At 36.0% G+C, this 26,915-nt stretch overlaps 1 protein-coding gene across 2 annotated transcripts in view; it reads left to right on the top strand.

The window, feature by feature from the left end:
• The first annotated feature begins 15,192 nt into the window (after positions 1 to 15,192).
• HGF (hepatocyte growth factor) overlaps positions 15,193 to 26,915 on the top strand; it is a 63,960-nt gene continuing 52,237 nt past the window's right edge. Inside the window, exon 1 of one of the 2 annotated variants that reach the window (XM_072401742.1) lies at positions 15,193 to 15,471. In XM_072401742.1, the coding sequence (XP_072257843.1) occupies positions 15,294 to 15,471 (178 nt within the window). In that variant the 5' untranslated portion in view covers positions 15,193 to 15,293. The remainder of the gene's footprint in view (positions 15,472 to 26,915) is intronic. The other variant, XM_072401741.1, reaches the window with a different exon arrangement.

Genomic DNA, 26,915 nt, shown 5'->3' with positions numbered 1-26,915 from the left:
GGTTTGTAATTGCTTAAATTCCACAGACTACAACATGCAGTAGTAAAGGTGGTGAAGACAGGGTCAGAAGGTTAAACAATTTTGAAGCCTTCCTTAACTGTGTGTGAGGTTTTATATAGACACATGTACCATAATGAGTTTAATAGGAGCACAAGCTACAACCCTGCTGAGATTTTAATAGTATATAAAGAATGGGTCACCACCCAAGCTGTGTAGATTCAATGGAGCTACTGTATTAGAATACAAACACAAAAAAGTCAGTAATAAATGACTGCAAGTATGCTGCTAAAATGGTTCATAGATTTTTTTTTTGAATAAATGTGTTCTCCTATGTAAAAATATTTATTTTTAAGTCATGCTTTTTAGAAAAAAAAAAAAACTAATGACCATATACCAATCATGTGCAATTACTAATATGTTTTTAAAAGCCCACCTTGATGCTTTCTGCTAACCCACCCAACTGTCTTACATACCTTTTTCCTGTGGGTCTTTTGTCTTGTCGCCGGACACCTCTTTATAATAATCTTTATAATAATCTTTATCTTGTACTTTTCTTTTTCCTCTGGTGTTGGTCAGATCATGAAACCTGCAGAACATTTTCTACTGAATTCTATTGTGAGCCCAGTAAGGCTTGATGATGAAGCCACAGAGGGCAGGTCTTTGACACTCTGGGCTCCCAGGAACTGGGTTACAAAAAGGTGGGTGTCAGTAAGCCAAAAGAGCGCAAATGTAGTAGTTCCTGCAGGGAATACAGTTGGGCAGAAGGTGAATAATGCAGTCTTGACACATGATGACGCAATATTTTAGGATTACATTATTGTGGCTAAATTACTTGTGTTGCTAAAAAAGCTAAAGTATGTCCCTCACACCTATAAAAAATGAAGATTCTGCTTGGATAATTTGAGTCCATATTAGGGATCAATAGGATCGGTCAGAAAAGTCTATTAAAAGTACCTTTTGGATTTCCCAACACAGTCACATGATTGGGAAATTTATTACAGGAAACATCATCATTCTCTTGCATCAGAATGTTGCAAAATAAGTTTTTATCTGGATTAGAGTGAGGACATAAATTAGATCACCATTAAAATTATTTTTTTCCTATTTAAAAAAAAAAAAAACAACAATTATTGCTGTTAGTGGCCCTACTGAAGAATTTTGTACTTCCATCCCAACGTCAAGGAAATGTATCATAAGTTAAACTGCCCAATCGTAACGTAGATATAAACTTTGACAGTGAGGACAGTAATAATAAATACTACCTCTTTACTTTACTACCGCTTTACTACTGATTACAGAAGTTTTAAGAGCAAGTGTCATACTGATATCCTCCCTGAAGAAGCAAGCCATTTCCTGCAAAACGTGTTGGAAGTTCTCAAATATTGTTCCTATTATGAAACATTGAACACAATATCAACCTTTGAAATGGTTTGCCTTCTTATGTGTTCAAATGTGTTCTACTCAGAAATGTCTCTTCCTTACTGGTCACCTCCTTTTACTTTTTAGCTTTTTTAAACTTCTTTTGTGTTATACCTCTTCTGTCAAGTTTGCTCTACATGTAAGACTTTTTTCAGCAATACAGTAAAAGTCTAAAAACTAAAATCTTAAGAAGTTATTATTAATCCTAATATCATTTAGAATAGTGAGACTCTATTGCTCTTGCAATCCATACTTCTGTACATTTCTAATAACCTGTTTGGACGGTCTTAACACTTAAAATTGTTTTTCATTTTAATTTTGCTGCAAGTATTAAAAGTGTGTGTAGATCTATGTCATCAAGTCACTTTCCTGTGGCAAGACTTCCCTTGACTGAAATGAACAATACTCCCATAATAGAGAGTTGTTATAAGCTCATGTGTACCCTTTTGGGGAATTTCCTTTCTACAATTCTGATCGCAAATTCCAATTTTGTAGATTTACCCTTATGTTTTGCCTCAGTGACAATGGTCTTCAGGTCAAATAAAGGGGTGAATTCCTAATGGAGACATAGGCAACAATAAAAACCTGACAATACATTTAATCCTTTCTCAGTCTATCCAAAATGAAAACTAAAATGTCTTTACATAAACTTTAAAGGATATGTATATGTTTAAAATGTCCCAATATTATTTAGAATCCCCTTATATATATTCAAGTGACAAGAATGGCTTTTTGCACAATTCCCATTCAAGTATCCCTAGAAGCTAAGACAAGACTCCAAAAGGTGATAGAAGGACATAAGTGCCTAAGTGCATGAATTGGTAACTGGAACTTAGACAACTGGTATCTTTATGCAGGAGTGCAACTGGTAATACACCTATTTAGAAACAGGTTTAAGAACACCCCCAAAATTTTACACAGGTTGGGGTCACTTATTGGCATAGAGCGAAGCACCAAGGTATAAGCAACACTGACTGTGGGCTAGAAAGTCATAGGGGAGGTTCAGAAGACCCTTAGGACCTTAACCCTGAACACCAGAAAATGTTTGTAAAACTGCTCCTGGAGCAAGTTGACTAACAGTGGATCAGATCTAATGTTTGGCAAATTTTAAATATTTAATCCAAAAATACTATAATGTCTTGTAGTTATACTCTATTTGAACAGCTTACTTCTGTATAAATTGTATTCTGTAAAAATAAACTGTGGCATTCAGCAAAATCATATAAACAATCTTAAATTATATTGGAAGTATGTATAATGCCAGCATACAGATATTGAAAGCTTAAACAAAAATTAAAAATATGAATTACTGCCACATTAAATTCCTTCTGTCATTTAAATCATCCTAGGAGACTCATAAGCCACTGTAAACTCTATTCACTGGGGCACCCAGCAGTGAGACTATTTTATTACCTGGTTTACAGAAAATAATAACTTCTAAATGAGGCTTCCTTTATGTAATATAGGTCCTAAATTATATGCTGGATTTGTCAGTCTGTGGGGATTATAGGTGGCTGTAAATTTAATGATTTACCCCATGCAATAGTGCACTTTTACAATATACTTTCCATGTGCTTAAAGGGCAAAACACAGAATGTTTTGACAGGCGAAAATTAGCTTGTAATAATCGTTGTTTAGTCTAGATAGAATGACACAAATTCTAAAAGATTTTGACTGAGCAAAATAATCTCAAAAACATTAGGCATCAATGACCCAGAAATCTAAATTACAATATGAATGGTTTATTCTACCAGGCTGGTTACTTATATCTTAACATTTTAGTTATTCCTAATTCTGGTTGATGAGCACATGCCTAAGCGAAGTAAGGTCAGTTTTTACACTTTATTTGAGAAATGTATATGCATGTTTGATTTACACCCTGGCAACCTCGTTCATGCATGATTTCCAGTTTTTGATCTCTGCGCTTTGTAAAGATGGATTGTTTAATTCATTATCTACCAGCCTGCATTGCTTTGAATGTTTGCAGTGAGATGATTCAGTAAAGATACAATATTTCCTTTATATATATCCATATGAAAAAGTTTGTATGACTTTTTTTATCATAAACAATTAGTTCTTTATTTAGTGTCTACAAACAAATGTGATATGCTTCAATAAAAACATATGGGAAAATGTAATAATCTATGTAGCAAAAAAAGCAACAGATATTATTTTGTATTGTGGAAAAAGTAAGTATACCCTTGGTCCGAGAAGCTTGTATTGTCTCCTCACTTCTCATAAACATTTTGCTTACCATCCCATTATTGTCTGACATTGAGATGGGAACAATAATTACCCCTATGCTATGCTAAATTATTTTAGTTACAATATGTTTGTCAGTGTACTTCCATCAACTGGTGATTTCCAATCCCCTACAAGATTTCAACGGAATGCAATTCTGGGCTTTGACTAGGTCAGACCCTGCCATTTCTTCTTTTTGAACCATGTTTTGATGGATTTGCTGGTTTGCTTTAGATAACTTTTGTGTTGAAAGATAAAACACTTTGAATTAGTATGTTTTTTTCTTTCTTTATGATGTTTTGTTTATTTTTTTGTTCAGTTTAATTATTGCTTTTTTCCTTTTTGCTTTAAACATTGTTTTCTTTTGCCACAAAGCATCCTGTGCCGAGAAAACCATATTTTTTACATCTTTGCTCTGGCTGGCCTGAGTATCTCGCCTTCACATAAATCTTTCTTAGCACATGTCAGGCTAAGTCTTTTTAATAAATAATTGTTTTTCTCTTATGTTAGAAGAAAAGTGTGTTTTGCTACTTATGCTTTGGGCACATTATATTTTATGAAGTCCCACTTTACAATTATGCTTTTAAAACACAATGGTCAGTCCTAGAAGGACAGAGAAAATAACTCAAGTTTCTCTTTTGCTGACAGTATATTTAGAACCAGAAATTGCTAACAGACGTGGAAAGGATCAGGAATAGGTGTAAACAAAAGAGGACAATGAGGACAAAAAGGATACAGTTAACTCCTGACGAAGACCAGATCATGCACTAAGAACTGATGGTAAATATATCTTTTATGTCACTAACCTTTAAATGACTGAACGTGTTGTAAAAAAGCACTTGCATTGTTTGCAACAATAGACTTGATTTTTTTTTAAAAATGCGTATGGTGTCTGCAATGATTTACCTTTATTTCATTGGCTCTGATATGACTGCTAGTAATGAATAAAATAATATTGCATGTCAGAGTAGAGGTCCGCTCCTCCAGCTGCTGGAATGTTTTGGATCAGTGCATTTCTTTTGTTCATGCAGTAGAATAAATCCTTTTTGTAAACATGTCCTATGAGAAGACAGTGAGTGTCCTGTTCATGGTAACACCAATAAACTCCCCCATAGAATATCAGAGATAAATGAGAGGCCATTGTGACATTTAAAAGAGGCAGTCTAGGGACAAGTATTCAAGTTCTTAACAAAAGATTTTATGTATACCATATAAGTAGAAATGCTAGCAATTAGAATGCTTACCTCTTGTTACTACTATCTTACTTTTGCTCTTAGAAATAAGCATGTTTGCGGCTGGGATTGGTACAGTCCTCAAATAGTTTTTTCTCAAGACAAACTTTCAAAAATTTCCTCCATAGCAATATTTTGCCATTCAATGTAATTGTTATATATCTACAAGATACTACATGCTGCTTTGCATTTAGGCAAATCCTTCTTTGTGCCTTTCTAGCTCTTTGCACACCCAATTGACTTTTGCAAAAGTGTACAATTTGCATTATCTGAATGTACAGGAAACTGAATATGCCTTAAGCTCTTCAACACTGCTCATCATTCTTTCCTATGATCACCCTCTGCATAACAGTTTCATGCTCTATAACAACTGCACCAACTACAAAATTGAAATAGATCACTGCAGAGGAGTCATCATTATTTACTACAGCTGTTCTTATATTCAACAAAAAGAGAAGCATTATTAGAATGTAGTGTGTGCTGGTTGTGAAAAAAATAAAGAATTCATATTTGGATTATGGCTACAGCCATATTCCACTCTAAAGCTGGAATTGTGTCCTTGGCATTGATACTTTATCAAAGTATGGTGGCCACGTTGCTCTATTTCCAAAGCATATTCCATGTGTTTCTTCTACACCCTGTAATCTAGAAAGACCTCTGTTGTGAACTTGTGTGCTTGGTCCTTGACTGGTAGCCCTTTAGAAGTTGGTTGCTGCATCTTATCAACAATTTTTCATGTCAAAAATTTTTAAAAATTTGTGGGCCTCTAGGCATAATCCAGGACTGATGGCCTTCCAAAGTTATAATTCCAAAATGCTTTTCTTTTTCTGTGCCACACTCCTAAAAGATCAATTGCCCAAAAGTGTCATTCCAATATAAAACCTCTATTGCCATAGGTTTGCAATATTAAGATGCTATGAACCAATTTACTACACTTTATTATAAATTAGTTGTGTCTGTGCTGGAATTTCCTTGTAAATGCATCTATCACGATGTCACAAAAAATGTGACAACAGAAACACTGATTTCACCTTAGCAAAGGTGTGGTTTAAAGGACTAAGATAGATTCCATTGTTGTATTTTAGGGCATTTCAGATGATGAAATAACCTTAGCCTATTAAGGGTACAAGTTACATAGAAAAGGTGTGATGTAAGTAGAACTTTTGAGAATCATCAAACGTTTTCTCATAAAAACTTTGTGTATGTTGTTATCACTATCCAAGGACACATGTCTAATGCAGTAGGGACAAGAACCATATTATACTAAAGAATTGTTAACTATTTGATTATTTTTTGCATCCTATATGTATGCTTTTCAAACTCTAGGATGATTAAGTTAAAGCATGGTTTGTTACATTTGTAAAGGCATATAATAGTATCTGTACCTTCTTCTTGATTTTGAGGAACACAAAAAAATGATGTCTAAGATTTTCACCATATAACAGAACATAAAGCATGTCCAGCTTCTGCCATGTATTATACCATGTATTTGAATTTAATAATCATTCCTCTCCCCCAACAAATGGCTTTTTTAACTAGCTTTTAGCTTAGCTTTTAGCTAAGAGAATAGGATTATAACTACCAAGTAGTCCCTGAGTTAAGGTCATCCAACATACAGACGACTTCTAGATACGAACGGGGCTTCCCTGCTCGCTCTGTGCAGGACGAAGGCTTGAAAGGGGGGAGGGAGCAGATTGCATGACTTGCAGAAGAAGTCTTTTGCTAAACACAGCTCGGGTTTTGGGTGATCTTAGGGGGTGAGCTCTTTTTGCAGCCTCCTGTATCTCTTTAATGACCAAGACAAACTCTGCAGTTGTTTCTTTTCGCATCAGCATTTGCACAGCTTGCTCCAGAAGTTAATAAGTTTTTTTTTTTTTGCTTTGTTTGTGATACACTCACAGTGAGGATTTTATACAGTAACTGACGCCATGCTGCCTAATAATATGTTGAGACAAACATCTGTCCTAATTGCATTAATTAAAATAATGTACCTGTTCTGACTTACAAATTACTGTACATATAAATTCCACTTAATAACAAACCTACAGTTCGTATCTCATATGTAACCTGGGACTACCTGTACCTACACATGTACTGCTGCAGCTCAACCAAAAATATTTAATGCAAATATGTATTTTACAATCTGACTGCAGTTCTGACCTACTATAGGATGGTAAGAATACAAAGCAGAGAATAAGATGAAAAAGGTATATTAAGAACTTTTAAACATATTTTATTTCTGTTATGTATATAAAATACTAAAACAGATTTACCTGTAAAAAGGCAAAGCAGTACAACTGGTTAGTACTTCTTTATTTTAAATGTCATCTGTTGTTAAAGTTCTTGAAGGTGCTATGGAATTTTGAGACTGGGCTTTTGTATTGTAACAAAACTAATAAATATGAACATTTTGGCTAACCTAAACATGCCACTCTCTAGTCTTCCCTTTTCTAGTTTATTGTTTTATTATTGTCTATTTTTATACCACCAGGTAGTTCTATTGTTAGTTTCAGATTTTAGGATACACATTTTTAGAGACACATAACATAACATATAATTAATTTTGCTGATATATAAGAAGCTATTTATTCTTCTTGCTCTCAGATAATATACTTTATGCAGATCTCTCAACTAAAATGCTGAATTGTTAACATTACTTTATCAGAATTTGCGTAGGGTAGTTGACACCCAATAAAAGTCATGATGCACACTTACCTTTCAGCCCTAGAGTCCCACGTTCTCTTCTTGTCTGCCTGGGTTTCCTCCAGGCAATGCGGTTTCCTCCCACATCCCAAAAATATTAGTAGGTTAATTGACTCCCCCAAAACAATTAACCTTAGACTGTGGTAATGACTTATGACTATGGATACACGAGCTCCCCCAAGATAGTTTGTGACACAACTTTGGATTCTGCAAAGTGCTGTGAAAGATGTCAGCAGTGTATAAATACATAAATAAATATAAAGCAGCCAAAAAGTATAATTAAAATAAAGGAATTGTTCAAGTACTTTTTAACTATATACTGTAGCTATATATTGCTATAATATAATATGACAAGACTGTATTATTAAGGACTTGCAAAATTACTTTTCTAAGTAAGTTATTTCAGTCAAAGAAACTATTGACAAATCTTGGTGATAACAGTATAGATTTGTAATGTCTGTATGACATGTCTACGTATTACTTTTATGGCTCAAATGGCCATCCTCAACTAGAATAAATAAACACTTTCATAAAATGACCATGGTTGGCACATAAAGCTGACAATACAGGTGCATTTGATCTGTCTAATAATTATTAATGTTAAATAGTTTTTAAGAAAAACAATATACCAACAACTACATGGGTGATACCTAAACATTCCATTCATATCACACTAGCTTGCTGTTTCATCTGAAAAATCGAACTCTGGCTGTACGTGGTCAGCATCATTCATTTGAAATGTTTTTGATAGGTATGGATAGTGTTTATTACCCTAAAAGTTTCTTTTCACCTTGACATATATAGAACATTTTTGTTCTATTTCTGTTCCAATACATTCCATTAATTCCTGTATAATGATTTATTGACTCCCATGAAGAAAGTGATAACAAGGGGACCTTTATTTTTAAATTGACATGTGACATTTATTAGTGTAGCCCATACAGCTTGTGAAATGTTAAAAAAATAAAATTTGAATCCGATCCCATATTTTAGATCAATTTACTGTAAGTAACCATGTTTGAAAGTAACTTTTAAATCTAATAAACCTTGCATTTTTACTGAGTGATTCAGTTTCTATAGATTTCTTCAAATCCTGTTCCAATTTTAAATAGGCTGTTCCAGTGGGAATTTGTTGTATAACCCAAACTTTAATATTGATAGCCTGCTGGTTGGGTTAGGTTGAAAAATAATGAATAGTAAATGTGAGTTAAACTGGCACCTCATCATTGAAGAAACTGCCATTTGTTTCCGAAAAAAAACATAGTTACCAAGATATTTATTTAATATTGATTACAATAATTAGAATTATAAATATGAATATTTATATATTATTCTATATATATTTTATTATTGATTTAAAAAACATTTTGTGTTGGGCTACCACTTCAAAAATGTTTGCACGCTCCGACATATAAAATAAAATCGCAGTAACATAAAATGTCTTTGCTTACTGTTTTTACAGTAACAATTACTGATTAAAAAAAGAGGGTAATTACTAAACAGAAAAAAGTAATAATTATTTCCTTCTGTTTCTTGAATTTAAAGGTAAGTAGAAAACTAATCAGATGTAGCATTGTGCTTACTTACAGGGGCTGTTCCTGTTCCAGGATTAGCCATGCAGTTCAGATTCCTGATTTTGGCAATATGTGAGAGAAAGATTGTAAACTTTTTGTGATATTTGGGGAAATCTGGATTAGTGCATCACACAGCACACAGGCATACAGTCCACAAAATGCCTCCACCATACAAGAACAGAAAACTTAAATTTTCCATTAGCAGAAATAGTAACAAAACATAGAAGTTTCAGGCAGAAATAATAAAGTTCCAAACAGGCACCCACAGTAAAATCCCATACTCAGGGTTTGTAGCCCTTGCTACAGAGGTGCTTTCTGCTGTTGTCCCTGCTAAATAGTTATTATACCTGAGCACTAACTTTCATTTAGGCCTGTTCCAAGATCTGTCTCCATGAGCCACACCTGGCCTCGGGCTCCAACTCTATCCACCAGTCTAAACTTGCAATTTCCTTTTATTTGGATTTGGCAGGTGCTGCACAGCCATCACTAAATTCTATCCCACCCTAAAAAGGATAGAGTGTTGGGCTCTCCATTCAATCCAATACACTCCATACTTGGATCACAAAAAACCCATCCTGTCAATTTACTGGATTATATACATTTTTACTGCAGTGTTACAGAGATCTTTTTTTTATCTATTCCTATATAGGAGCAAAGACTTTGTCCAACACTGAGCCACTAATTAAATATAATACTTTGTGCTCCCTTACATTCTCAAGAAGCTGATACTAGTAAAATGTCGCCAGGTGTAATATGGATGTTAGTTTTATATCATACAAGTAATGAGGGACATAACCGGTTACCTTCAAGAAACTTTGGTTTTATGGGTTCCTATTATCACCAGAGAATTACTATAAGGAATCTAGCCAGTGATGTATAATTGTCACAGATCAGCAACATAGCTGATTTGGGACTTGTAGTCCACTTGCATGCACAGCATAGTTGCTTGTCATACCTTGCTTCAGGCTGCTCTGTCCAGATCTAGGAAACATAGACATCGCCAGACATTACCTGCAGGTTATATAGCGCCTGCTTAACCAGTCCCCGCCTTGCCTTATGATTTTGTACCATGCTCCAGTTTCCTCTGTGGTCAGCTGCCATCTGCACGAGTGTGTCTGGGAAGGCAACCTGGGTGCCATCTGCAGCAAAGCCCATCACTCCTTGAGGGGTGCTACCTAGACTCTGCGCCTCAGCTCACACCTCCGCCAAATGTGCGGATACCACAGAGGGTCCACTCTCCTGAGTATTCGTGGTGTCTGCTGTGAGAGTAATAATAGGTTGTGGTGTGGTTACTATTTCCTTACGTCCCTGAACTGTCTGCTTAGGCAAGACTTGTAACGTCCCATCCATGGCAGCCCATAGAGAAATAATGGAAGCAGCACTGTGTGTCCAAGTACTGCCTGCTGTAAAATATGGAAACTCTTGTTGTTTAAAAACCAGTGCAGTGGCGTGGATAGCCAAGTTAGCCACCAGGGCCATGCCAGAATGCATATTCCCTCAGCAAGTCTGTATCTAGCCTTAGACATTCCTAGCTCTTAGCTGTCAGACAGAAAAGCACCCTGAAATGAAATAAATAAATTGGTTCTTTAAAAAAAACAAATTCAGATGGAGGTCAAGGCAAGTGAAATTCAGGTACCCAAATATTGATCTGAGTAAAAATGCTAGAAAAGCCTTTGTCAAATATTTGTCAAGTGACATGTAGCAGCCACTCTACAAAAAAAGATATTTAGATCCCCTGAAAGTATTTTTTAACAACCACTAGAAATCGAGATACTGGATACAGGGAAAGAGAGTATATGCCTTCAATTTATAAGAATATACATAAAAAGAAGTTCTAGCTAAGGTGCAATATGACTCGCCCAATGAGAGAGAGAGAGAGAGAGAAAGAGAGAGAGAGAGAGAGAGAGAGAGGACTATGGGTCCTGTGCTACCACAAGCCAGGAACTATGACAGGGGTGCCCACACTTTTTGGCTCACAAGTCAAAATGATCTACCAACAGTAAAAAGGTTAAACATATATTTATTTATATATATATATATATATATACTGAATATGACACAGAAGTGACTGGAGCTAATGAGACATTAAATGGCAGAACATTGCACAGACATTGCACTACAAGACTATAGGGACAGGGAAGCTACAGGTCACCATTCATAGGAAAATGACGTGCTGCACAAGAAAAAGAACTACTAACCAGCACTGCTCACTTCAGACTGCCCCCCCTCCACTCCCCACTGTTACAGGAGCCTTCTCACACAGAAAGACATCCCCAGCATCCCTATAGACATAGCAGCCGGACTGCTTGTTAACAACAGGGAGGGGTAAGGCAGGACAGAACTGAGCCAGGGCTTCAAGATAACTCACACTCATGTAGCCATGGCTATCCCCCCCTGACTTGGCTAATTTCCCACGGCACAGCTGAATATCTCTCACGGCACATTAGTGCCAAGGTTAGGTGAGGTGAGGGGATCCTTGACAGTCTCTCCTCATCTATGACTAAGCACTCTTTTTCCTTCCCTTTCCTTCTGCTCAGCCTCCTTACCCAAGCAATTTCTATTACACTACTGCTGATTTTTTTTTCAGACAGCAATAAATCTTTGTGGGCAGAGCTTACACATTGGGGATGATGAATTATAAAGGAACTTTTTTCACTTAGTCATAAGGATCTATGTTTACTTTAAGCACCCAATATGTATAGACAAAGGAATTCCCCAAAAAATTAGGAATTCCTTTTTACACGATTAGATGCTTGACATGAATACTGTTCTACTAAGCTTAGTTAAAAAATGTACCCCTGTGGTAAATCCACCTCAGGTATTAAAATACTAAGAAGCAATAGCAATCTGTCACTCTAGCTACAAGTTATGTAGCTAAGAGCGGGACAGGGAGGTCACCAGTATTTGAAGAGTTCTGCACTACTAGTGATGTTGGTTGCACCTTTTTGATGTATAGATCTACACTATATAGCAGAGTAAGAGATTGGTGTCTCTGCAGACTTCAGTGTGTACGACATACTTTTCTGCATTTTTCTAAGCCCCCAAAGCACAGCATCTGAAATTAAGCTCTAGATCCAGCCAAAAATAAGAAAGGATGAGGCCATATGATATATTTGTTGCCCCCATTCAGGGGGTTCATTCTAACGTTTTGTTTGATCATCGGGGCAGAAAATCGAATAAAATCTATGCAATAGTAACATAAACAAGAAAAAAACTCCAGGTTTGCTGCATCACCCAGGTTCCCCCATGATAGCCTATCTTCTCCAGTCTTTGGGAGCTTTATTAAAATCAAGTCCTTTGTTGAGAATTAAAAGGGAAATCTGTGTTAACTTGCAACCCTCTTTAATCAAAAGGAAATCATTTTTAACAAGTATAGAGATAAATGTAGCCCATTGGACGGAAAAAGGTAGCACTTAGTACATTTCATTGTATTCATTCTGTGGATCAATATTGGACTTTGTTTCTCTTAGCTTAAAGTGGCTTCACCCTTTTGTCTTCTGGGGATTGAGATGCACTGTAGGGCAGCAAATTGGGATCATTGAATCTACCATTAGGAAGTTATCCTAATTTTCTAATCTGGATTCTATCATGGCCATCTGCAATACAGGCAGTCAGTCAGTTGGGAGAGATGAGGGGAATTTTTGTTTACATTTGCTTACTTTTTTTATGAGGCTTGTACATCACATAGTAACTGGATTTTGTACTTGTTTAGGCTGTCATACAGGATCATTTAGCCTGTCATTATATGACAGGTGCACTTGAAATAATTTCTCAGAATCGCCCACCCCGGATATGAAGAGCATTAATCCTCCTAACATTCCATACCTGCACGTAAGAGACATTTCATACAGCTATGTGTCTGCCACATAGCAAATGCAGCTTGTGTGGCAATCCAACAAAATTTCAACTCAAAACAAAAAAATATGGTCCTTTTTTATCTTCAGTACTGTACAAAAAAAAATATTCTCCTGTGAGAGTTTGGTTGTAATAAAGATATATTGTAATATAAGCAGTGGTAGGATATGCAATGCATATATTACATAAAATAGAATGTATATTGTATGTGTGCACATATGAATTTAATTTCTGACCACCTCTCCAGGTTAACTGGCACCTTGCCAATTTGACAGCAGGAAACAGTGAGTGGTACTGACCCAAACACTGCTGCCCCCATTCATTTTCTATTGGGTGGGCTTGGGTGGGATGCTCCATGTAGCGTCTCACCTAATTAAGGAGCCCAGTGGCGTGAGCAAGCAATAACTACACCTCATCCTCACTGCCTAAACACTAGCAAACACCTACACAACAAGCCTGAGGAAAGCTCTCTAAGGCTGGAGAGGATACATTTACATCAGTGAAGCTGGGTGATCCAGCAAACCTGGAATGGATTTCCTCAAAGTCAATGCTGTTTGCTAGCAAATGTTTTGAATCCTGGCACCAGATCCATTCCAGGTTTGCTAGATTACGCAGCTTCATTGATGAAAGTATATCCTCCCCAGCCTTGGAAAGCGTTCGTAAAGCTGGCTCAAGGTGTTTTAGTTATTATTTTAGGAGGATTTTGTAATATTGTGACAAAAGATAACTCTGTCTAGTGGTAGAAATACAGCAGGCTATAATGGTAAGAACAGGGTTGAGGCATCTGGATTCTGTTTGGTAACTAATAACAGGAGTGGTAGATGGGCCACCAATGGTGGATTTCTAGTGAAAAGGACACCTACATTTTAAGAATTACAGTGCAGGCCCTGATCCACTCCACTACTAAATAATGACCATAATGATAAACCCATTACTCTAAACACATTACTCTGCCTGTTCCCAACTTGCTTGTCGAAAGCTCTGTACACATGCCAGTTTGTGCTTGTATCATGCCAAAATTAGAAGTCCCCCAACATAGAAAAACAGTCTAACAGTCATCTATTCATTATACAGAATGATGAACGACCAATCAGGAATGACCAATTTGTCATTGGAAATGATCATGAAAGATAATTTCCATTGACAATCATCTGATATCTTTACATGGCTTTAGATTGACATTACTCATTGACTTACATTTCTACCCCATCTCTGCCCACACCAGGAAATTACAGAACCCTATACATGTATACTGCACAAATAAAATTAAAGCTGAACTCCAGACGAATAAAAATATTTCACTTTAAAAAATAGATACATGAATTTTAAATACAAATGTAATTATTACAAGTTAATAAACTATATCAGGTAATCTGTGATCACCTGTGCACCACCATTTAAACTAAGAGACAAGGGCACACCTCTAGAGGAGGCCGATATTCGGGGCTGTGGCATGTATAAGCTAACAAGAAACATTCTGACAGTAGGAGAGAACAGAAATATTAAAGGAATTACCATGAGTCAGCTGATACGCCTTCCTTATCCAGTAAACGACCAAACTTTATTATTACACTATATTAGAGAAAAGTAGATGTTGTCTGCCATGGCTGTCTAGAGTGAGATATAAACTTATTTCATATATACTGTCCTCTTTGTCTAGAAGTCAGCTTTAAGTTTATATTTTAAATACTAAATGCATAACTGTATTAAAATTGGATAGATATTTGTTTGGAAATGTAAAAAAAGACAAGCTTCTATAAATTACTACCCCATGTTTTGCAGGGAAAAAATGACTTTCTTAAGGACTGGCTGTTGATATTAAACAACATACCCTACTTCCCCAGAAATATGTTATTATGCAATTCCATCTGCATTCTCTGCTTACATTTCTTTCAGTCATACTGCTGGAGAAAGAACATTTGCCTTTTGTGCACAATGGTATAAACTTGCTGTCATTAAGTACTATGTGCTGTGAAAGCTTGCTGATCTCTAAAGTGGGTGTGGAAGAACTGCAGAGCCTTATCTGGATCAAATACTTGTCCATCTGAAGTCTGATGATCAGATTTCAGATAAGATTTCAGATCCTCTTCCTTAGGGATACATAAAGCCCTGCAGTACCAGCACAGAAGCCTTTAGGGGCTGCTGCTACTCAGCCAATCTCCAATGTATCTCTTACATGCAAATCCCTGGAACAACTGACATTGTAACCTACAAGCAACTGAGAACTTTTAGCACTGCTCTCAGCTAAGAAAGCATTCTTATTATTGCAATGGGAAAGGGAAGGAGGAGTCACTCAGCCACAGCCAGAGTACTAAGAGGAGCAGATGAGAAGCACATCTCTTTACTGAATGGTGTTCTGCAGTCAGTCAACATCCCTATCACATCTGCCAGGGTCAACATGTGGGTAGCAAAACTCCTTCTTGCCTTTCTGCTTATCCTGTGTGCAGGTGAGTTCTTTCCATCAGTCATTAGGTGATGACATTTACATTTCTTGTTTCATACAGCAAAAATAAATGGTGATTGTGATACTTTGGTGCAATTTTGTTTAACAGTTTATATTGTAAAAAAAAACACAAATGAGATGAGCTATTTTGCACTTGCATTATTTCTATGTTTATTTGTGATGATTGAAAAGGAAATATATTTGGCTGGATCTATAAAAACATCTTGATTTTATATATGATTAGGCTATTCTATCAATTTATAAAAAGTAACAATGCTATAAGTCACTGAAAGTAATTAGCTACTACTATGTTAAGGTATTTATTTAAAACATTTTTAAAGGCAAATATGATTTAAATATCTATGTATTAAATTATGTATGCTGAATTGTGGTGATACAAAAAATGGGGTTGATTTGTTGCTATTTTTTTCACAGAATTTATTCTACTTCTATGTTCTCTGTGATAATCTGGTTAAAATGCCTCCCCATAAATATTCTAATAAATTCTAGAATAATATGGTTAGAATATTAATTCTTGTATATTTAGCCCGGATTGTTAAATAAACTATTTGGGTATTGGTTTATTCATTACATAGCTTGATACTAAGGGCAAATCAAAACTTAGTCCAAGTTTAAAATTAATCAGACAATTCCCCCCTGGCTGAAATATTTTCCTTTAATAAATCTGATGTGCACTTTATTATGGGTGTGGGGGGAACTGATAAATGTGTGACCTGAAATAGAAAGGTCTCCCACTAACTGGGTGATTTGGTGCAAATGATCTGTATAAAATTCATTGCACCAAGTTAGAAGAATGAACTTCCACAGTTTTTTACTGATAAATGCAGCTGATCCAGTTCTCCACCTCGAAAAAAAATTGTGTCAAGTTACTTTTACTGTTTAAGTCACATGCATGTTTGGAATACCTATCTTCAGGCTATTTTCAAAATCACTAGTGTCTGTGTAGGTGCTATAATCAACAGAGCAATACTTACTGTATATAATAACCATCTATAATTTATCAGTGATGTTATTAGAACATCAAAGGTGGAATTTACAAATACAATTTTGATGGATTAGTGTTGGAGTTCAAACAAAAAATTGCACAGTGGTGTACTCTGAGATAAAATTAAAAGACGCTATTATTTTCTTCCTTAAACTTGAACTGTACAAGACAGTTTAAACAGGTAATTGTCAGCCTGGTGTTAGTTCTTTAATGTGCATTGGACTCCTATTTTTAGGCTGTTGAGCTTGTAGGATACTTTATTAAAGTAATGAATTGCAAATACCTAATGCAAAATCCTGTCATTTCCTTCCATTGTGTTTAAAAGAAAATCTGCTGTGAATGGTTGCTGGGGTTTTCAGCCTATCATTTAACTACCAATTTGCATTATGGAATGCTTGGAGCCTGCCTGAAGTTTTTTATTGCTTCCACAGAATTTGCAATTTTACAAATGGGTATAGCAAGCTGCTGGATTATATTTGGCACTTTCATCACCCCAGGCACTCATGGAAAGGCAAACAGTTAGTTAGAAATTGGTTTAGTGCACTCTTTTTGAAGTATTTGACAGTAATTTTACAATACAAATAAATTCATGGAAACAAATTAGTAGATTTAGCTTTATATGCAATGGTTATATGCTATGGCAGACTATTTTATGCATGTCTCCGCAGCACACAAATACCTATACATATGTTGCTGCACAGAATTATTATTGTAAGGAATAAAGATCCTCCTGCATATATGAAGCTGAACAAATGCCAACTAAAAAAAGAAGTATAAGCTAGAAAATTGCCTACAAATATGACATAATCACCACTTGATGCAGTAAGAATTCAAAATTAACTATTTGCTAATTAGAACTCCAATCTTTCAGGCCCCTTTTATTTTTTGTCATTACTATTACTTCAATATATCCTGAAAGTAATGTTACCATATATGTTCCATCCAATCCAGGTCTGCATAAATATTCCATGGTTGTGGTTGTTCCAAAGATATATTGTTGGCTGTTGAAATATTCTCACCTCCATATCATGTCAATGAGTACCTTAAAAAAGGAGTTTCAGCATGAATAGATGATGTTAATAGCTGTATACTTAATTTAATATGGATAATAAATCTACTGTTTTACTTTTTGTGAATAATATTAAGGCTGCAGAAAGCTTGATCCAATGTTTTCATCACACCATTGAAAAGGTGCTTTATGGTTACTTATTTGTTACCGATTGATATTTAAAAGTATGTGGATATTGAAATATATATTTAATGCATTCCTGAATTATCCTTTGATACTCTGGTAGGCAGCAGATGAATAAGTGTGTGATGGAAAAACTCCTTAAGCAGGCCTAGATGCTTCACTACATGAAATGTTAAAAAACTATCAGCAAATTAATCTCTTGAGAAAAATGGTTATTTCACGGTTCTGCACTTCTGCAGTCTGACTCTTGCTTACTTGGTGTGAGTTTCGATATGTTCTTATAGAGAGTCAGCTTCTCTCCGATATCATACGCAACGTTCATGTAGATGTGGATTGCATATTTGGCCTTTGGCCATTTCAATGGGAGAAAACAGACAGACTTGCGATAATGACATTTAGGAAAACCTAAAACCTCTTTAATTGGTGACCTATGACCCAGTAAAAGTCATGTGACATGTAATGACGCAGAGTACATTGGAATATCTCCAATATACAAAATTAGCTAACTTTTTTTTGGCTTTTATCTTTTTGGGTGTTTTACAAAATTAGTTTAATGTTCCTTTGCAATGAATAAACTTAGTGCCAAATTTGTAAATTTAGAAACAGCAACAAGTGGCTGTTCCATAAAAAGTACATATTTCGTGTGAGCGCCAGTCACTTTTGTTTGATTTTATTTGTGTTTTTACTACATGTACAATATATGGTCTGCATACCTAGAGTGAAATGCTGATTATTAAGTTTATTTTTAGGGTTATATTTGTTTTACCAAGATTAGCAAAATATTTAGAGAAATTTGTATAAATAATTGTTGCTGATCCTTTTAATTTTGTTGTGCTCTATTTTTGAGCTGTTGATATTATTATGTGTATGACTTGACAATGGAAAATGTGTACCAGCTGATGATTTGTATCATCCTCATGTAGCCTTGTTTGGCACTTACACACTGTGAACCTATGTTGTAAATTTCTCTGAAACAACATGGAAAGATCATTAAAACAAGATTGTGTATTTACGCAGACAGTTTAACCATGGCTATGTGTAATGGTCCATAGCGTGCTAATTGGTTTGTTCTGTTGCAAATGTCACAATGTGGAAATGTTGTGTTAATTTATGATTTATGTGTCATTTATTTGTTAAGGAAGATGCCAAGAGCATTTAGTAGTAATCTAGGACATATTTATCTGCGTCATCTCCATGAATGGGCAAGCAATGCTCCATGTGCATGCAGCAGCAATGTGTGTATAGCTCATTTGGTACAGCTGTATCTGGAGCAGTGCCAGCGGCCTGGCCTTAATGCTCTTGTATGTTGTTATCTGTGGAACATATGAACGGCAGCCTTGCTATTTATATCATTTTGAGGTTACAGAAATATGGCTTGAAGCTTTAGGAACAGAACATTCCCCTAGGAATTAGATCACTTTGTAGCTCAATTAAATAATGAGAGAGGGTATTTATTAAGAATAAAGTCAAGTGCACAGCACAGTGCAGAATCTCAGGATAATATAACTCTCAATATCTTTGCATTTAGTTAATAGCACTGTTACTTTTTAATTATTATGTGATATGAAGCAACTAGCCTCCCGAATTATAACCATTTTCATCATGTTTTTTAAAAATAAGGTTTTTGGATTTTTTAAGTTTTTTGCAATTTACAGAAATAAATAAAATTAAATATGAAGAATGTATCTAAGAAACAATATCAGCCTACCTTAATGTTCAAATGTGTTATCTGTGTGAAGATCCATCATTTAGGAGATGAACACTATGAACATAAAGCTAACTGGTCTTTTCGTAATGATTAGCTGTGCAAATTGAGGAAATAGAAATCCCAGTAGAAATGCAATTGCTTTGTCTTTTGGGAGTAGTGCAGGTGCAGGGTTACAGCTGCAGAGACTGCGTAGCAGGCTGTGCTACAACCCTCTCTTCACCACTGATGGGGCTCTGGGGCTTTAACACTACTATTCCAATGCTTGCAGAGGTTTGTGGTAACTTCTGCAGTCACAGGTACAATTTGGAGAGAAAATGTGAGCATTGTGGAAGCTCCCATTAGTCTCCATACCCGGCGTAGACTAATATATATATATATATATATATATATATATATATAGGTTTCTGAAGGCTTTCTTTCACTTTCAGACTTGTTTTGCAGCCTGGAATTGCTTGACTATATTAAACTTGTAAAATACATTTTTTGGTAAAAAATACATATCTTTTGGTATTCTTAATGTCCTGATTTTCATTATGACTGTTCATTAAATTGGTTTTACTACACCTACACTGAAGTCTGCAAGAATCACTTTATGAGGAACATGAGTATACATTTTCATATAGTATATATTAAAAAAGTGATTGGCAAATGACATTGTTAGTTCTTCTCTATCATTCTGTAAATGATGCTCTCCTACTGTCACCCTCCTACTTGTCTTTTTGGACTCACATGCTCCCTCAACAGTGGAGGGTGTCCCATAATTTGGGGACAGGACCTCACCCCCATTACTTGATTTCTAATTTATTATTGGGGCCCCACCAGTGTGAGTCTTGGAATATTGAAGGTATTGGAATTATGGGAACTTCTGTAAAACCACCCCAACCCTGGAGATTGAGTATGAGGACAATGTCAGAGTATCCCCAGCAGCAACAGCAGAGACCAGCTTTAGCACCATACACAGAATAGCCACAAACTCAGGAATAGGTGAGGAATGTTTATTAGGGAAGCAAATATACACTCGGAAAACAAAAACATATAAACATTAATAGCAAGCAATATGCAATCATACGCAACAGGCAGCATGCAAGGATAAACTAGAGCAGAGGTAGGCAAACCCTGACCTTTAGGCTGGATACGGCCTAGCCAGTATTCCAGTCCGGCCTAACGTCCCCCTAGTTATTGGCCTAATTGATTTGTCGCATTATCGCGAGTTCCCGCGACATCATCAAGTTCCCACACAGTAACCCCAATTACTATGCCTAAAGAGCAGAAGCAACGCGCAGCTACCAGTCTCCGGAAGGTTGACGTCGAACGTCGTGACTTCAACCCCGAATGGACGGACAAATTAGTCTTCGTCCAACACGGCAACAAAGCCCTGTGTTTAGTGTGCAATCACACCAACAGCACTTTCAAGCGGTCGAATCTCAAGGGGCATTTTGATGCCACGCACACACGTACAGGGACTACACCGTGGATGAGCGGAAGACTGAGGCTGCTCCCTTGCAGTCATGGTTAGAAAAAAACGTTCCTTGAACACCTTGTTTCTTCTGGCCTAGTGTGCCTTCTTGACCTCCTGAAATGGGCTAGTAGTCCAAAAAGCTTGCCGACCCAAGAACTAGAGGGACTGGGAGGGCCAGGGCAAGGACTGGATTCCAGGGAACAAGTGGCCAGAACACGGGCATTATTCAGACTTAGAGGTAAAGAAGAGGTACTATAAGGATGAATATTGCAGACTGAGTTGCTTTTTCTTTTTATAACACCTATAGAACATGTTTGAATTCCTGACCTACTTTACCTAATTCTTTACCCTTAATCATTTACCCAAACTACAAATCCATACATACCTTGTTAGGGATTGAGTTGTTTGTACAAGATAACCCTGCCAATAACAAGCATTTGGTGCTCCCAAATGCATTTTATGTATTTTATATTGATATTATAACATTTGTTACTAGAAGTAACTCTCGTTATAGCTTGGAAAGCTAGCATTTGGGCTACAAACTGTAGGAATTTTTAAACTTCTTCCATTCTAAAAGCTCTGTGTCCACTTTATAAAAAATTTCTAGTGATTCTAGAATGATTACAGGTAATATGTTTTTATTGTCACAGGTCTCACAGATTATCTTTTTACCCATTTTCTTTGAATAATAAAAGGAGGTAGTTTTTATTACACAGAAATATTTATTCATATGGATGTAGTACATATTATATACAAAAGAAAATATGTAAGTTTCAAGTAGAAGGCTAATAAAGACAAATGATTTGTATACTGTTATCATTGCTACAAAATAAATACAGGAAATTGCCAAAAGCAGTAGTTATCTAAGGAACATGCATCACAGTAAGGATATAAAGGTCATGTAACAGTGAACTTTGAGCTGCTTTTAAATAAATAATTGTATTTGCCAATGAGATGGGAAAACATCTCGGATTGCCAGCAAGGAACTTGTGATGACAATTGATTTGTAATATGTTTCAGGAGAAAAAAATGTCAAGTCATTGTGGTAGAATATGTTAGCTCACTGGAAAAGGGATGATAATATAAATGAATCATGAAGCTATATTAGGATAGTTCATTGGCCTGCCTGTATTTTTTTTTGGTAAAAATTTCAATGTCCCTATCCAATGCTTTGTGTCATAGTTTTTTAGCTATCAAATGGATTTTTTTCTGCAGTTAGTTTACACTCTGGAATCTAGGTGTGCTTCTGTATTCTGCATAGTTGAGGCAAAGCTTTGAGACTTGCAAGTGGGTTCCAGTGTCTGTCTGTAGTGACAGTAGCCTTTTCTCCGTTTTAACATACCCATATTCCACAATAAACATTTTTTCTCTTGGTGGAGCTTATGGTCGTGTTAATTTACTTGAATGCAGATCAGGTCTCCAAACAACACCCTCCAGTGATGGTCAAGAAAACATTTTTCACAGCAAAGATGGCTGGAAATAGTGCCAGGCCTGACAGCAGGATTTAATAAAATAAACCCATCTTGATTGGTTACAGCTGCAGGGAGAAGTAAACAATGATAAATATGCTATAAATGTTTTAAAGAGTACAAAAAGCCCTAACTAATACATTAACAGAATTGATGGAACAAGGTTAAAATGGCTATTGTGTAAGTAGTTGAAAATGTCATCACATTCACTGATTAGACCACAAGAGGCTTCAGTAATTTTTGAATAATTATAACAATTTCTGTTGTTCCCCAATGAAATGTTTAATGGAAAGCATTTTGCTTTTCAATTCATTGCATATTTGATGGCTGTAAAATGGTATGTACAGAAATTTGCTAGTTTGGTACCGTATGTGAGATTTATATCTTGTCTTGTGGTTGACAACTCTAATAACATGAGGCTGGACGGCAAGCTTTCAATCTTTGATTCAAGTAGGGTTATCACCTTAGCAGTGCTTAAAGACCTCTAACCCTGCTTGTTTATACCCAGTCAGTCTCTAGGGCTTGGTGGAAAACTGTTTCTCATTTCCCTCCATGCCCTTCCAACTGTATGCCATCAAATTTTCATTGAATGCAATGTAGCTTGCACCCCAGATCTTAAACTGTGTTTGACATTCCCCCTGGGTTTCAGGGGCAATTATTCGCTGTTGCTATGTGGTGCACACACGTTCCATAAACCCAGCTTTATTTGGAAAGAGTTACTGCAGATCTCACTTCACGCACACATACAATGTTGTCAGAAAATGTTTTTTTTTTTTTTCAATTTAGTACTGTGTTTCAGTGGGTAGAAATGACTTGCTGCTTGTCTTATTGTATTGATAATGAGCTGCAACAGCCACTTATACAAAAGCATTGAGGTATATAGAAACGTAGATCAAACTAGTGTCTTTGCAGTGTAATCTGGACTGAATATGTATGTATTACATTGAATATAGTTTACTGTCTTCACATTTAAATAAAGCTGTGTGCCTGTAAGCATTATTGTTTATTTAGTGTTTATTTCTGACTCCATCTGACTTCCCCCTACCAGCCAGTGTAGGGCAAATTAAAAAATCCAATGGGTCATCCCATGAGCCATTTTTTTCTATCTAGGTGAGAAATCTTCAGATAATCGATAAAATAAGGCTAGAAAGCAGCACAGAATGTAGTAGCAAAAGTATAAAAATATAGATTGCTGTAAACTGGAGTTCTCTTGTTGCATGCACAATAACACAAATATCAATACCACATGCAAAGAAACTTAGGAACTTTGCCTATTCATGGCAAAGTGAAAGCTTCTCTTGTACTGGTACTTACCATTTCTAACTCCCCCAGCTCTCCCACGTTTGCTTTACTTGAATGGTAAATCCTAGTCCTACGTAAATTCCATATTAGATGGTGTCAGACCTTACATATGGTTATCTTTTATATCCCCATTATTAATTACCAGCATTAAAAGATGGTATTTGGCCAAAACACTATATTTTGTGAAGAGGTCATATGCATGTTCTGTATGGGCTATATAACGGTTTCCTTTTAAAAGAACTTGAAAATTAGTCCACCATGAATGGTGGCATCATTTGTGAAGAGGTCATATGCATGTTCTGTATGGGCTATATAACGGTTTCCTTTTAAAAGAACTTGAAAATTAGTCCACCATGAATGGTGGCATCAAAGCCATATAGTAGACATAGTTTAAAATATTGCGCTAATATCCTTGAATAAGTGAATGTGTTTTAGGACATTTTCTATAGAGGTTATTAATTTCAAAATTTTCTTACCTTCCTGATGTTGAGCATAAAGAGTTTATTCCTTATCTTATTAACATGATAGTAATGGCAATCATTCAATGTTTGAATAACTTGCAGAATGTTCTTTACATTTCTATTTATCTTATACCAGACATCTCCAAAGTGAGGCCAGGGAATCCCCTACGTTATTATATAGGGCGTGTGCTGTGCGGGACCAGCTTGGACCACGCCCACTCTGATTCCAAGAACGTGCTCTGCACAGAACATGCAATGACACTGGACTCCTTGCACAGAGAATCCCTAACGTCACCCTGGCGGGACCCACACAGGCCATGCCCACACTAACCCTGGTTAGTGGTCGGCCCCCACACATTTTCACTTCACCAAATCTGGCCCGCTTTGCAAAAAGTTTGTACATCCCTATCTTACACCATGGAGAAAATGGTGAACTTGATGCTGGTGTATCTGCATGGAAATTATATGAAGCTGGATATTTCAGTGGGGAGATTTTAAAATCCATCTGTCCAAAAGATATATAATGCCAATCCGTGAGTTAACCTGTTGGAATCCAGCCTGCAAAAAGTTCGAAATGGCCCTTTGCTTTAACATAATCAAGTTCTCAACTCTAGTAGTAATGTATTAACTGTCGTCTAAATGAGAACCTGATGAAAAGGTTTGATTCATTCTTCAAAAATGTCTAGCAAGCTACATCCATCTCACTATATGAGTATATGTGGCCACGATGAGCAATCAAATCTATGTATAGCTATATGTAACTTTAACTATATGTAACTTTGCAGTGTAACAAACATCGTTCTAATCCTATCGTTGTAGGTATAGTCTCGTTTTCTATATACAGTTGTCTTTGACACTAATATTTAGGCTGGATTCACACCTTTGTGTTTCAGTAACGTGTTTTAAACCATACTTTTAAAATGAATTGCCATGGCATGTAGTGTCTTAGTTTTGTCTAAATGGCATTCCAATGAAATGCATATATACAATACAACTCAATTAACCAGCAATACAGCAGACCACATATATGAACAGTTTACACTTTGTAATGAATAGTGCACCTATTCCTGTGTTGAGTGCTCACTGCATACAAAAATATATAAATAGACCCTAAGAACAAGAGTTTGCGTGTCACTTGACCAATTCCCTGCATCGTGATAGGCCATACCTGATTAGGTTTCCAGTTTAAATAGGGTATAAATGACAGGAAAGACTGCAGAGCTGACATATATATATTGGTTGTTAGTCTTCTAGATACTTCCCTTTTTTACTACATGAACAATAAACCTATGCAGGAATGACGAAGTTGTTAGGTCTACCTCTAAATCCATTATGCCTGTACCAATAATAAATGCACAATTTTTCCTTGTTCTTTTTGAAAGTTAGATGATGTATTATTGCTATAGTAAAACAAGAAAAACAAACAAGCAAAATAAAAATAAAAAGGTCATTTCAGGCAAGCATCTGGGCTGTATCACAGTAAGTACATGAATTTGTCATATTTACTTTATTTACATGACAAAATACTTTGTTGTATGTCAGATGTCCTTAGCAATCTAAATCCTTGTAATCGATATAGACATTTACCCCTGGACTGAAGGCAACTTGACTGACTTTTCTAAGATCAGAATGTTTTCATTTTGGTAATTTTAAACATTTCAAGGAAGCCCGTAAAGGCAGCAATGACTTTCAGAAATTGTTTTGATAGGTGATCCTAGAACTAAGAAAAAAATAGTGGTGGTTTTCTGGTAAATGTGACTGATATTACTGCATATCTTCAACACTTGCCATATCTTTCCTGCAATATGAAATATTACAGCTGTGCTGAAAGTTCCTGTGTGCTAAAAAATGACTGTTAATGCTGAAAGAAAAATATACTCATTGCAAATGTTACTAGAAAAGTGACATGTACTAGATAATGTGCTGGAGGATAAAGGTTCCGAGGCAAAACAATAAAAACACATAAAATGTATCTAGTTCCCTTTAGAAGTTTTTGCTAATCAAAGGATAATTGTTTTGCATTTTGCGACCTGCAATTTTTGCTGTAATACCTTGAAAATCCCTTCCAGTATTAACACACCTCTACCATATAAGTAATGCACTTCTTCCTCTTACTTTAATTACAGAGGTTTAGACCTTTAAACACCACATTATCATTGATTATCAGGGTCTGTTTTACATTATAGATTACACTGTCTGATTGTTGTATTGAGCAGCTTTTATGCTTTAGAGGGATTTCAGATTTGCATTAAACCGCAGAGATTTATTTCATGCTCATCCATGCTCCCAGCCACTCCTATTCAACCTTATAGGAGCAGCTGGGAACAAGTTTGGGTATGTGTTTGCACATGGTTGTATTTGCATTGTAGAGAAGTTGTGACATGGTTCCTGGATGCAACATATTGCTTTTGGCCAGGTGGTTCCTTTTCCAAATTGCACCTTGGCTCTAGCCATGCAGTTTTAGACCACAAATATGTCCAAAAAGTGCAAATAGCAAATTATAGAAGTCAGGTATGTATATCACATCTTGTATCAACTCTCACAGTCGTAAATACAACAAAATTTTTTCAAACGTGATTTTAACTTTTTTGTATTGTTTAAAAACAGCTGAAGTTGTTTTAATTATTATTTTAGGAATATAGCAGCAACAGGATCTAGGCCAACATAGAAGCTGTGAATGTAGATCCCTGTTTTTGCATAATCCCATGTTTATTCTATTTTAGTGCTAGTTACTATTACCTTGTTGTAGCTCTAAATAAAATGCATGCAGGGTGCATATAGGAGACGTAAATACAGTCTGAATGGTGGAGACAGCATTAGGACCTTGCTAGGTTGGGAGTGCTTTCAGGGT

Source organism: Pyxicephalus adspersus, chromosome 2, assembly GCF_032062135.1.
Source record: "Pyxicephalus adspersus chromosome 2, UCB_Pads_2.0, whole genome shotgun sequence".
Lineage (NCBI taxonomy): Eukaryota > Metazoa > Chordata > Amphibia > Anura > Pyxicephalidae > Pyxicephalus > Pyxicephalus adspersus.
Note: the sequence above shows the minus strand (reverse complement) of the source record. Positions and strands in the feature narration are given on the sequence as shown.